Raw genomic sequence first — 12,247 nt, forward strand, 5'->3', positions numbered from 1 at the left:
TATTCTGTCCTTTTTTATCATTTACCATGACCTGTAGTAAAATGATGTGACTATTGAGAAGGAGGAGAAAATAAAAAGAAGTAAAAAAACAGATGGCCAGAAGGAAAGTGGGGAGAAAATAAGGGACTCGAGGAGGCAAGGAAAAGTACAATTTAATGTGAAAATGGAGGGAGGGAAAGAGATAAGGTGTTGTTCTTCACGTTGGAGCTTAATTACTTTTGTAGGGAGGTTTTTGCTGTGTTATACCTACACAGTCTTTTCTGTGTTCTGAATAAAGAAAGCAAAGGGTTTTATCAAGGGAAATTAGTGAGGCAGGATCACTTAAAGACGAGCTGAGAAAAAATACATTCTCTGCTGAACTCTGTTTTTATTTACAGAATAGCTGCGGCTGGAAAAGACTGTTGACAAAAAAAAAAACACTTTTCTTCCAAGTATTTGTCCTCATTGTAATAGAAGAGATGGAGACTGGAGATAGATACAACACAGTCCAAAAAGACTGTGTCCTTGCACAAAAAGAAGTGGCTAAGTTTCTATTACCATTGTTTGCATGTTGAATTGTTTGTGTGGGTGAATTGTTGGGAGTGTAGATGTCTTTCTTTGTGTCTTGTTCCGAGAGTAACAACATGCTATTCATTGCCATTGTGTTGGAGACACAAAAAGTTGAATCATGAAAAAAAAAAAAAAAAAAACATATCATATTGTCAAGTAGGGATAGGCAATACCCAAAAACTTGGTTTCAATCCCGGGTAATGCAGGGCCAGAATCCCCAATAGTGATTCCCATACATTTCATTAAAAGCTACCTATGACTTGAATGTAGGGTAGAGCAGCATGTCATGATCAATGAGGTGAATAATCCATCCATCCATTTTCATCCACTTATCTGGGGCTGGGTCGCAGGGGTAGTAGGCCAACAAAGCACCCCAGACATCCCTCTCCCCAGTGACGCTTTCCAGCTCCTCCTGGGGGACCCCAGGGCGTTCCCAGACCAGACAAGATATGTAATCCCTCCAGCGTGTTCTGGGTTTACCCCGGGGCCTCCTACCAGTGGGACGTGAATAGTTTGAAAATGTAACCTTAACTAATGCTGAAGATCCTAACTATGATATACCTTGATGTTTTTTGCCTGAGCCTCTCTGAACAGACTCTACCAGTGAGCTATTTCTGTTTCTTGTCAGGGGTCTGCATGCTGAGGCATTCCTTCTACCTCCCTCCCTTTCTGTGACAGCTCCAAGTTCTCTTTGTCATATCTTTTTTATTCCTCTTTTGTTCAGTCATCATGCCGTTATGTGTCGGGTTAACCTATTCAAGGTGTGCGCTGCAGTGCATCAAGCATGCGCACTGCATTTGTTGTTTGAGTTGTGTTCATGACAATGGAATGCAGTTTACACAGGCAGTTTTACTCTTGAAATACAGATGGTTCAACATAAAGGAGAGAAACTGATTCCTATTTTAGTATCAATCCTTTTGACGTTAGAATCTATCTTAAAAACCAAATGTAGTATCTGTAGTATCGATATTTTGGAATCAATCTGCTCCGGTTGTCAAGCTACTGAATCCAACACCAATGAATATTTTTTCTAAGAGCCACTTAAGCACATTTTCATATTTGGTAAAAATGTTTATGTTGATATGACATGTTATATAAGTTCCGATGATAAATTTCTCTGCAGTTTGATTAGCGTATCAAAGGTGGACTATGCTAAGGTTCTGATGTCTGCCATTATTTCTATATAAAGTGCTAGAATACAGACAGGTTGTGATCAACAGCTTACCGTGGTGTAATGCAGTTTTTCGTGTACACGACCAAAAAAGATCTGGACAGCGTTATGAAGAAATTGCAGATAATTATGCGTAGGCTGGAATCGCAGCCCAGTCTGCAGAAGAAAATTGGCATTGTATGTTTCATTGTACGTTACATCATATCAACATTTCTAAAGTGATGTAGTTGTGGTTAGGTGTATATGAGTCTAGGGGAAGCTTTGTCTTTGTCTTTGGAAGGTGGGCGGGACGGAGGATGGCGTGACATCCAGAAACGACTGCTGCCAAGTTGCAGACTACTGTTTGAGACCAATAAACAACAGCACCTGTTGTTTTTTTTTAGCAAGACATTGATGCATTTCCAGCAGCAACTGTGGCACCAGGACTGGGTATTTTAAGCCAGAACATGATCCTTTCCTAAACATAACCAAGTGGGTTTTGGTGCCGAAACCTAACCACATGTTGACCAAAGTGTAGAAATGTAAAGAAGTTTAAGTTTATTTACTGTATTAATCCCCCTGAGGAGAAATTCAATGTTTTCACTCTTGCTTGTCAATTACACACAGGTCCGAAAGACACACACATGCACAAACAGGACCTATACATGCACAAAGTGGAGAGATGTCAGAGTGAGGGGGCTGCCCTTGGTGAGGCGCCCCGAGCGGTTGGGGGGTTCGGTGCCTTGCTCAAGGGCACCTCGGCAGTACCCAGGAGGTGAACTGGCACCTCTCCAGCCACCAGTCCATGCTCCATATTTTGGTCCGGATGGGACCCTCCGGTTCCCAACCCAAGTCCCTATGGACTGAGCTACTGCCGCCCCACTGAGCTACTGCCGCCCCACTGAGAAAAGAAACATAGAGTTTCAACATAGTTGCTACATAGTAATGTACAAATGTTACCTATCTGTAGTTTGCAGAAATGTACAGTGCCAGCAATTTCTCTGGCAGTTGGGTTGAGCACAGCCTGGTTTGATGTAGGTGTTTGACCTTGTGATACTGTGTGATCAGAGCAGACTATAATTTATTATCTTTACCAGACCAGGCATGATATGAATCGGATGAGAATCACCTGCCCTGATGTTTACACAAACCCTCATTCCATTTTCCCACTGCCCGTGAATACACTGGGTCCTCAAGAAAAAATTGAACTTCAGTCAGGATCACTTTAGTCAAAGAAAACTTAATTTCCATTGCAGTATTATATTTGGTGGTATGGCTCTGTTCTGGGGCCTCTCTGCCTGTCCTTGGGCCTACGCAAAAAGCCTCTTCCACGCCCCTACCTGGAAAGCCTAAGGCGAAGAGAGCACACTTTCCTGCCCTTCCATGCACCTACATGGAAAGCCTTAGGCAGGGAGAGCAGCAGCTAAGACCCCCCAGGAACAGACCAGAGCAGTATCATTGACAAACAGAAATGGCATTGATAAGTCAGACACGGCATGAAAAGGAGGAGCTGTAGTGGAGGCCATTTGCAAAGTGGCTTGCAGAGGAAGCAGCAACAGTAGGCAGGCCAGAGCAGTTTAAATAGGGCGCCTTGAATAAGATTTGCCGATTGGCTTTATACAAAAGGAATCATGTGATCTATCAGCTGATTCCCTTCCATAATCAGCTGTTCCATCAGTTGAATGGCTGTTTGAGATCAGCTGATGTAGATGGGATAAGAGCTGAGCCTGATTGTGTTCTGCCTGAACTAACAGTTTAATTCTGCTGAACATGAGTTAATACTGGGATTACTTACAGACTACATGGCCTAGGACTTGGAGCATGGTATAACAGCAACTACATCTTTACCTGATAAACTCTTAGTAAAGCAGGTTTCAGATAAGACTTAGAGGCCTTCTAGTGCAGCAAGCTGAAGCTCTTGAAAACTATCAAGGACGGATTTGTTCTTTCATCTAAATAATGTGATTATTTCTTTGGCTATCCAGGTCCTTCTCTATGTAGTGCCGCCAACGTAAATCTGAAATACCATTATTTTAGCCACTTAGGGCACTGGAACATGCTGTAAACACTGCCACCTTATATAGTTGTGAGGACAAAAGTGTTGGATGAAGAATGGAAGTTAAATTTTTACTCTCGTTTTAGCTCTGTTTTGGTTTCCACCAACTACTGAGAGAAATGTTTGGTTCTTTAGCTACTAAATGCTTCACCAGCTGATTGCTAACTTTGCATCTTTATGTTTTGATGCAGGTACCGCTTGTATCCCCATTAGCAAAATTGTCTATCTCTAAACTTTAGCAAATGTTCTACCCAAGTTAGAGCCACTCAAAGATATGAATATGACTTTTCATCATAGCTCCTCATAGCTTGACAAAGGAACACTGACAGTTCTGTGCTAAAGTCCAAAACACTGTTAACACACTTTGTATCTTATGAGAATTTCTTTTGTCATATTCTTTCAGGAAGCAGCAATCAGTGCCTGGATCCAGTACAGTGATGGTTCAGTGACACCACTTGATGTCTATGACCCCAAGGACTTCCTTCTCTCGGCTGTGTCATTGGATGAGAGTGTCATCTCCATAACCAATCAGGTATAAGCCACTAGGAGTTTTATTTGTCAAGCCAGTGGTTTAAACCAAAAAATGTGGAAGTTTTACTGAGAAATATTTTCAGGAAAAACTTTTCAGATTTTGCAAAAGTGACAGACAGCATGGTGTCCACAGTACAGTGTTTGCTTACCTTTACATTGTTGCTATGTTCTATTAGGAGCAACACTGGCCTATTGTAGTGGCAGAGGGTGATGGACAGGGACCACTGGTCCGTGTAGAGATGGTCATCTCTGAGACCTGCCAAAAATCCAAAAGGAAGAGCGTGCTGGCATCTGGAGTTGGCAATGTGATAGTGAAGTTTGGAGCAAAGAGTGATGAAAGAGGTGTGATGGGAAGAGGTGGACAGGACGACGGGATGGACAACAGCACCAGTGAGCACCAAACAAAGGATGGAGGAGATTGGAAGTCCAACAGTGCAGCAGTGGATCGAGAAGAAGGAGCCATGAGAAAGGTCGGAAGAACAATGATAGATACAGATTTCTTCCAATTTATTTTCAGTGCAATCTGTAAAATGAGTAAATTGCTGCTTTTTGTCATGTAAAATTTAAATTTCAGATTTAAAGGTTCTGAATGTAACTTTGAGACAGTCCTTGTTATTAATGACACTGGTGGCTGTTAAGTGAATTGCAGTCCGTAGCTTGTTGCTTGCGCTCACACTTCATAGGCACAAGTAAGCACCTGGGCATTGGCCAAAGCAGTGAAGTAACAAACACAAAACTACCATGCCGTCCCTCTGCCTTACTTCCTGTCACTAGAAAGGGAGGGGGAGCAGACATAAGCTCTGGAGACAGACCTTCATTCAAGGCTGTGGCAACTCAAATTCAACCAGTGCAAACCCCAGCACCTAGGGCCACAGCGAGCTGGTAGCCAACGGAAGCACTGGGTCTGACCTGTGTAATGGCAGCAACAGAAATTTTGCTGATTTGGCAGGGAGTCTGGGCAGTTTAGAATCAGATCTCCAGCGATGCATCTTGCACTGGCTGAATTTGAGTTGTTACAGGGTTAACTGAAGGTCTGTTTCTGGGCCACCACTGCAAAATTTATGTAAGGGAACACAGCATGAGTGGAGTCAGTGTTGTGGTGAGTGCTGGTTGATGGTTGACAGTAAAGGATTCAATTTCTAAGCTAATGCTAGCTAGTGCTACACACTGTTAGCACTGTAGCTGAAAAGAGGTGAGGCACTAAGGAGTGCGTATAATGTCCCGTTTTGAATTTTCCTGAAAAAAAAAAATAGTCCCAATTCTTTATAGGCAACCAAGAAAGTTGGGGAAAGTCTCCATTTTTATGTTATGTTACAACCTGCTCACCCACTGACATTAAACCTGATTCAAAGTTACAGTATATATAGGTCCTTTCACTAGTAACAGTACGGTTGGAAATATTCAGCTTTTTTTTTAATCTACTATCTTTTAATATGAAGGACAGTATTTTTGGTCAGGGCACATTATAACTACCCACTTTAAATTAAGAGTGGAGTTAATATCTTTTCAATTATTTATGCATTGTTTTCAGGTTAGCACAACGACCAAGAGCACAGTAACCCATCGTGCTTCAGGTGGCAAAGCTACCAGTGGAGGCAGCAGCAGCAGCCGGGGAGGAGGACCCAGCCAAGCAGGGGACTACAGTAGCTACCCAGCACAAGTGGAGGTTCCAGGCACTGGAGACAGTGAGCTGACTCAGACCACAAGAGGACTATCGGATCTGGAGATTGGAATGTATGCCCTTTTGGGTGTATTCTGTCTGGCAATACTGGTCTTCCTCATCAACTGTGTCAGCTTTGCTTTCAGGTAAAAATTGTGATAATTGAGTACTCAGTTGTTTTGATTATTGGAAGGAAACTCAACAATAAAGTTGTGGGTTGGTCAAAATCTCTGTGTCAACCACCATGTAAACCTGAAAGGCCTGAAGACCAAACACCTGTCATTGATGGGAAATAGGTTCATCTATGAAATTTAGGCTTATCGTCAATATAACAAAAATCAGCACAGCCCGAAATTGCACTGCTTCAAAATTGTACTTCTGTTGTAGACTAATTATCAACCTTCATCTGCAGATACCGTCACAAGCAAGTCCCTGTGCTGGAAGCAGGAGGCAACATGAACCACGCCCATGACTGGGTGTGGCTTGGCAATGAGGCAGACCTTTTAGCTGACCATACTGACCAATGCCAGGGCGGGCTGCCTGACGAGTGCACCACCATCATCGACCGAAATGAAGGGGGATACGAGGAGAACAAGTACCTGCTGAACGGGGCTGGTAACACCTTGGTGATGGGTGTGGGTACGGGCATGGGTACGATTAGTGGGAGTGGTGGCACAAGTGGACATCGGGGCATCACCCACGGACAAACCTTGCCCAGATCTGTTCCAGAACCGCATCAGTGCCTTTCAGCAATCACTACTGGTGGTAAAAACGCCACTGGCCAAGCGGAGCATCTGAATAATTCCCCCCGAGCCACGGCTGCAGCTGCAGTTGCAGCTGCCAAACGCAAGCGTGTTCAGTTCACGTCTTTCGCCACCGTCCTGCCCAATGATAATTCAGGCGGGGGTGGCCAATACGCCAACTCTTCAGTCGTGGTGACCAATGGGAGCGAGGATGACATCAAGTGGGTGTGCCAGGATATGGACCTGGGTCAGTCTGAAATCAGAACCTACATGGAGAGGCTACAAGACAATCTGTGACTGATAGGAAAGAGACTGAGAAATGGAGGGGCAGAGGACGAGCGCAGGAGGGGGAGGATGGACAATGAGTACAATTCACCTGTAATGCCTTTGCAATGGATGAAGGGAGGGAGAACAGGAGGAATATGAAAACAGTGAAGAGAACACAAAGTGTGGCCAAGAGCTGAGAAGATTATTGAACAGACAGTTTAGGGGATGTAAGATTCAGCTCCCCTTAGGCTATGAAAAGCATACTGTCATCACTAGCTCACACTGAAATCAATGGTAGCAAACAATAAATAACATTATGAGTTTCTTTTATATTATTTATTGTGAAAATATTAGTGTACAATTCAATAATAAAGTCACTATTGGTTATGAATGTTTATTTTCAGAATACCAGTGAACCATTGTGCTATACAGTAAATTCAGGGTATGTTATTGGACAAACATTATCAAGCCACTATACATTTAAACGAGGATGGCAAGAACATCAATTCTGAGGTATTTTTTACTCACACGGTGTTTTGCCAGCATTGGCTGTAGCTGTTGATTGATTATTGATAGATCTAGTTTTAATATTTACCTGCCAAGTCTGCTGAGTGGTTATTTAATGATTTTGATTACCGAAGAAAAGGTACGCATCAAAGATACAATCTGTTTGTTTTTGTTCTATCATGTGACGGATTTGCTTTCGGCATTGCTCATAAGTGAAATGTAACATGTAAAAAATATATATATTCCAAGTACTCAACTATAAATTCAGGCACCAGTGGGAGCTGCCATTCAGCACTGAATACAGGCGATCTTGCTCTTTCCTCAAACTACAGAATGTGTCAGGAGTTGGAAAAATGACAAACAAAAGACTGTTTCTCCCTTGGATCCAAGACAGAGGCATTTAAACTTGCACAATTCCAAACAGGAAAGGGACATTAGCCATATTTGAGGCTTACTTCCTGTTTTGTGAAACCTTCAAGCCAATGATGGCTTTCTCCCTGTAACCAATCCCATCATCCCCTGGCCCCTCTCCTTGTCTGTGATTGGACAGCAGTAGAGACTTTCTGAACTTAAAGTACACAGTGAAATACTGTGAAATACTGTCTGTACACTAAAAGGGGACTGACTAAGGTGTCTCGTATAAAAAGGAGGCTGCTTGGGCTTTGCAAAGCCCGACCGAACACTTAATAATGAGGATTATTTAAAACAGAAACCACGTAGGCAACAAGACAGAGCAGAGTACCTGCGGTGTTAAACATGGAGCTAACAGGATATACTGAATGACATTACAATACAAATGAAAATGAAGCGACACTCTTGAATATCTCACGAATATGGGTTCATGAAACATGTTTGTTTTGCTGAACATAATTATGTATATTTTTCTCCCCTTTTGTTTGTCTTTTTTGATAAATAGAATGTTTTTATTATGTTTTTTCCTTGTTACACTTTTCCCCTGATTTGGGAAGATATTAATTGTAGCTTTTTATTTCAAAGATTTATTAAGATTTTAAGGAATATATGATTCTTTTTTCTCCTAGAGATTTATTTATTTAAATTAACATTTGAGAGGGTGAGGATGGAAAGAAAGGCCAAGGGCAAAGACAGAAAAGAGAGGACCTGCTGGTGAATGATAGCACATATGAGAACAAGTGAAAGGAAGGAGACAGGACAGGCAGAGGTTGCCTCACCTTCGTTAAGCTCAGGTGACGAGTCATGAAGAACTGACAATAAAAAAAGGAGAACTGTAAGATTGTTAAGATTGCAATATTTATTTATAAATGTGTTACTGTTTCAGAGTACACTGTATGTTGTAGATAAATAAACATGCTTCAAAGTGCTTGTGAATAAGATTGCAGGTCACTAGCCAACAACATGGTGATATTTTGTACATTTTACAGTGCAAATATGGTACACAACTACTATCTACCACCACAATGTGAAAGTGATCTTATTGGTTCTTTTTCTAAAGATGTTCCTGTCTTTGTTTAAAGTATTGAATGAGTTCTTGTCTTTGTACAGGGTAGGAATCAGTTTACCTCCAGAATGAGATGTAAAAACTGGAGATAATCCATCATGAATCACTCAAAAAAATTCTTGAGGATGGTGAGTCCAAGAGATCCATGTCAGAGGGAGAACCAAACCAAATGTTAGGATGTTTGGCTAGTCCAAAAGAAAACATCTACTGGATTACTATGGATTTAAACAACTCAATTTTCAATCATTTGTTTGGCAAGATACATACTAAAAATGCACATGAAATCACAATGGCCGAATCATTAGGTCTGAAACAGAGTGGACACAGGACTGAAGGGAAGGTAGCTTATATGGACACAGATAAGAGACCTGGGCTGACTCCACATGGGGGAACTACATGGGCTGCACAGCCTCCACCAAAGCAATAGATATTTTGACTGATGATGGCGACTATACTGTATGCTCTGGACTCATACACATTGCTGTATCTCGCCTGCTCTAACGTAGCTACAAGAGTGATGTGATTGAACGGATCATTCGAAGAGGTACAAGTTCTTAAGGTAGAAGTGTAGCAATGCTCTCAGATGAAAAACCTTTTAACTTTTAACTAGAACTGTGAGTTTAATCAACAGCCTGTGACACCCAATCTACCTGTTGTATAATTTTAAAACTGTATGGATGTCAACTGAAAAAAATACAAGGCTCTTTTTGATTATTTTGAGGGCATTCCAGCTTTTTTGATAGCAGAGAAAGACAAATCTTCTGTATGTAGCCACTGTGGAAGGACAACCATTTACTGCATGCTTACTAAACTACTGCTACTTAAGCACAGTTCTCCAGAGGAATTGTTTTAACAGCGTAAAGGTTTGGATCTTTGTCATCTTTGCAGCTGTCAGAAGTTACACAGAAAGGCCACAATAGTTGGCCGCAAGTGGAGTACAATTTAGTGTTAACTCATGCTGATTTGGTTTTCCCAATAACATTCAACCGAGAATATTTGACACAGACAATTGTAAGTGCATAAACAAGAGCACTTTTTTCCACATTCCTCTGGTTCACATGCTGTTTTGCTGGTATACAGGGAAATGGATCCAGCTCCTACAGAATTATGTGCATATTTAACCAATTTGTAACGGCAGTTTTTAACCATTGCAGGTGGTAAAGTGATGTTTATGCAGACTGTTTCAGTATTCAACATAATGCTACACCAACCCATTCACCAGAAAAATACTGGCATTGTACATCTCTGCAAACCATGGATACATTACATTTTGTCGCTGTCCAATGAAAAACCCGTATCTCGAGATACGTGTTGAATAGATGATGTCTTTCCATTGGTCATTTGGATACCCAACACTAACGGTTGCTAGGGAATATTATGGACACTCCATGCACTGAAGAAAGTCAAAATCGTCAAAAGTGGAGATACGTGTTTTATTATGAAGTGAATATGTTGAAACTACATCTTTTTTTATGTTTCAACAATGCTGTGGTCCACATGTGGTTATGTTTTGGCCCAAAAGTCACTTGATTATGGTTCGTTTGCTTAAAATACCCAGTTTTGGTGCCACAATCATATTATGTTTTTGTTTTTTTGTTTTTTTCATTTCAGGCAAATAATAATACACAAAGCACAGATCACATCATGACATGACAATATGGTCTCACAAAGAGAAACAAAACAAAAATTAGGCTTACACAGTCCAAGGTGGATAAAAGAAAAGACATATAAAAGTTAGTAGGATCAAATCAGTAATTCAAATGATTAAATTAATAGTGCTATTAAAACAATAATTAATCAAGTTTATATGACAGGTAGAGTGTAATTATAATTCTTTTCACAAGAGCAAATTTTCTCCCATTTCATGTTATGTTGTGCTGCTTTGCAACAGTTTGTACCGATAATTTTTCCATAAGAAATTGACATTGCACTATATTTTTAAGTAAACTTAAATTCAGTTTTTTTCTTGATTGAGCTTTAATTAAAAATATTTTACCCAACAGAATAATTATATTATCTGGGGAGGGTTTTCATCCAGGACCCCCAACAAAATATGTAAAGGTAGAAAAACAAATGTAACTGGTCTCCCTCTTCCCCACTGCAGAATCTACATAGACTGTAGACAAACGATATTATTTGCTGGTCTTAAAAAGTCTGCAGTGGTTTGCAGCTTTGCAGCCATCTCGTCTAGATGTCACACCATCCACCATCCCCTCCACATGCCATTACAAAGTCAGCTCATATACATATAATCAGAACTATGTCACTTTAGAAACCTTGATATAATACGTATGAGATGTACACATGTAAAGTATCTGTGGTTTGCAGTACAATGACAGCATTTTCTTCTGCTACCTGGGCTACCTACACAGGAATATTACATTTCATCAAAAGCTTATGTTACTAATACAAAACAATTTCACAGGAACATAAGTCTAACAAGGTTGTTAAACAGATCTGGATGCCTTTGAACTGGAGGATTCAGTTGTTCTATATGTTGTCACTCAGAATTGTTATATGCACTTGTTAGGCTTTGTGTCTACAGCGGATCTGTGTATATGGTACTGCCTTACTTTTCTGAGAGGACAATTTTACATTATTAGCCACTGTAGACGTCCCGTCTTGAACCCTATCTTGCAATAACACTCAAGTGAAGTGAATATGCTACCTTAGAACCACATTAGTTCTGCATATAGTAACATGCATCCCTCAACCCACTTGTTTTCAGACCAATGCAAGTAACTTCTAAATGTGGAAATAAAGAACACATTGTCTTAACAGTTCCTCTTGAATGAAGTCTGTGCACAGCAGTAGTTCAGCAAGCAAGCAAGCAAGCAGTACTGGGACCTCTACAGTGGCTGTCTGTGCTGAAAAAATCAAACCACTAAAAAATACACATTCTCAAAAGAGCTGAGTTCAGTTGTTGCATAGTTACAGTGGGAGGTAGACATGGGCATCAGTTGAGGGTGCTACAGATAGATGAGGTGACAGTGGACATGAGCCCTAAAGGTCTTCTGTTTGATTTGTTTTCTTTTTGCTGTTGTCATTGTTTAAACATGGTTCATGGAGGCCAATAAAGACCCATAACCAAAAACTGACAACCTGCTCTTTTGTCTTACTCTTTTATTGTTTACTCCAGCTGGGTCACAATAACAATGACCTTAAGCTTCCTGTTGTAAGAATTTACTATTTTGTTCTGGTGTTTCAACCTTGTAATGGTGATGGCAGTAGAGAACATGATGAGGAAGTAGGTACAGTTGCCGGACCTTGAGGCATCGGCTGCATCTTAAAATGATATAGTCTCACA

The 12,247-nt window shown here is 40.9% G+C and overlaps 1 protein-coding gene across 1 annotated transcript in view; it reads left to right on the forward strand.

The window, feature by feature from the left end:
- Window positions 1-12,016, forward strand: part of si:dkey-215k6.1 (transmembrane protein 132D) — a 427,077-nt gene extending 415,061 nt beyond the window's left edge. Inside the window, exons 13-16 of the mRNA XM_049578414.1 lie at window positions 4,159-4,287; window positions 4,463-4,756; window positions 5,818-6,092; window positions 6,359-12,016. Of these exons, the coding sequence (XP_049434371.1) occupies window positions 4,159-4,287; window positions 4,463-4,756; window positions 5,818-6,092; window positions 6,359-6,986 (1,326 nt within the window). The 3' untranslated portion in view covers window positions 6,987-12,016. The remainder of the gene's footprint in view (window positions 1-4,158; window positions 4,288-4,462; window positions 4,757-5,817; window positions 6,093-6,358) is intronic.
- The last annotated feature ends 231 nt before the right edge of the window (window positions 12,017-12,247 follow it).

This window comes from Epinephelus fuscoguttatus, linkage group LG6 (assembly GCF_011397635.1).
Source record: "Epinephelus fuscoguttatus linkage group LG6, E.fuscoguttatus.final_Chr_v1".
NCBI lineage: Eukaryota > Metazoa > Chordata > Actinopteri > Perciformes > Serranidae > Epinephelus > Epinephelus fuscoguttatus.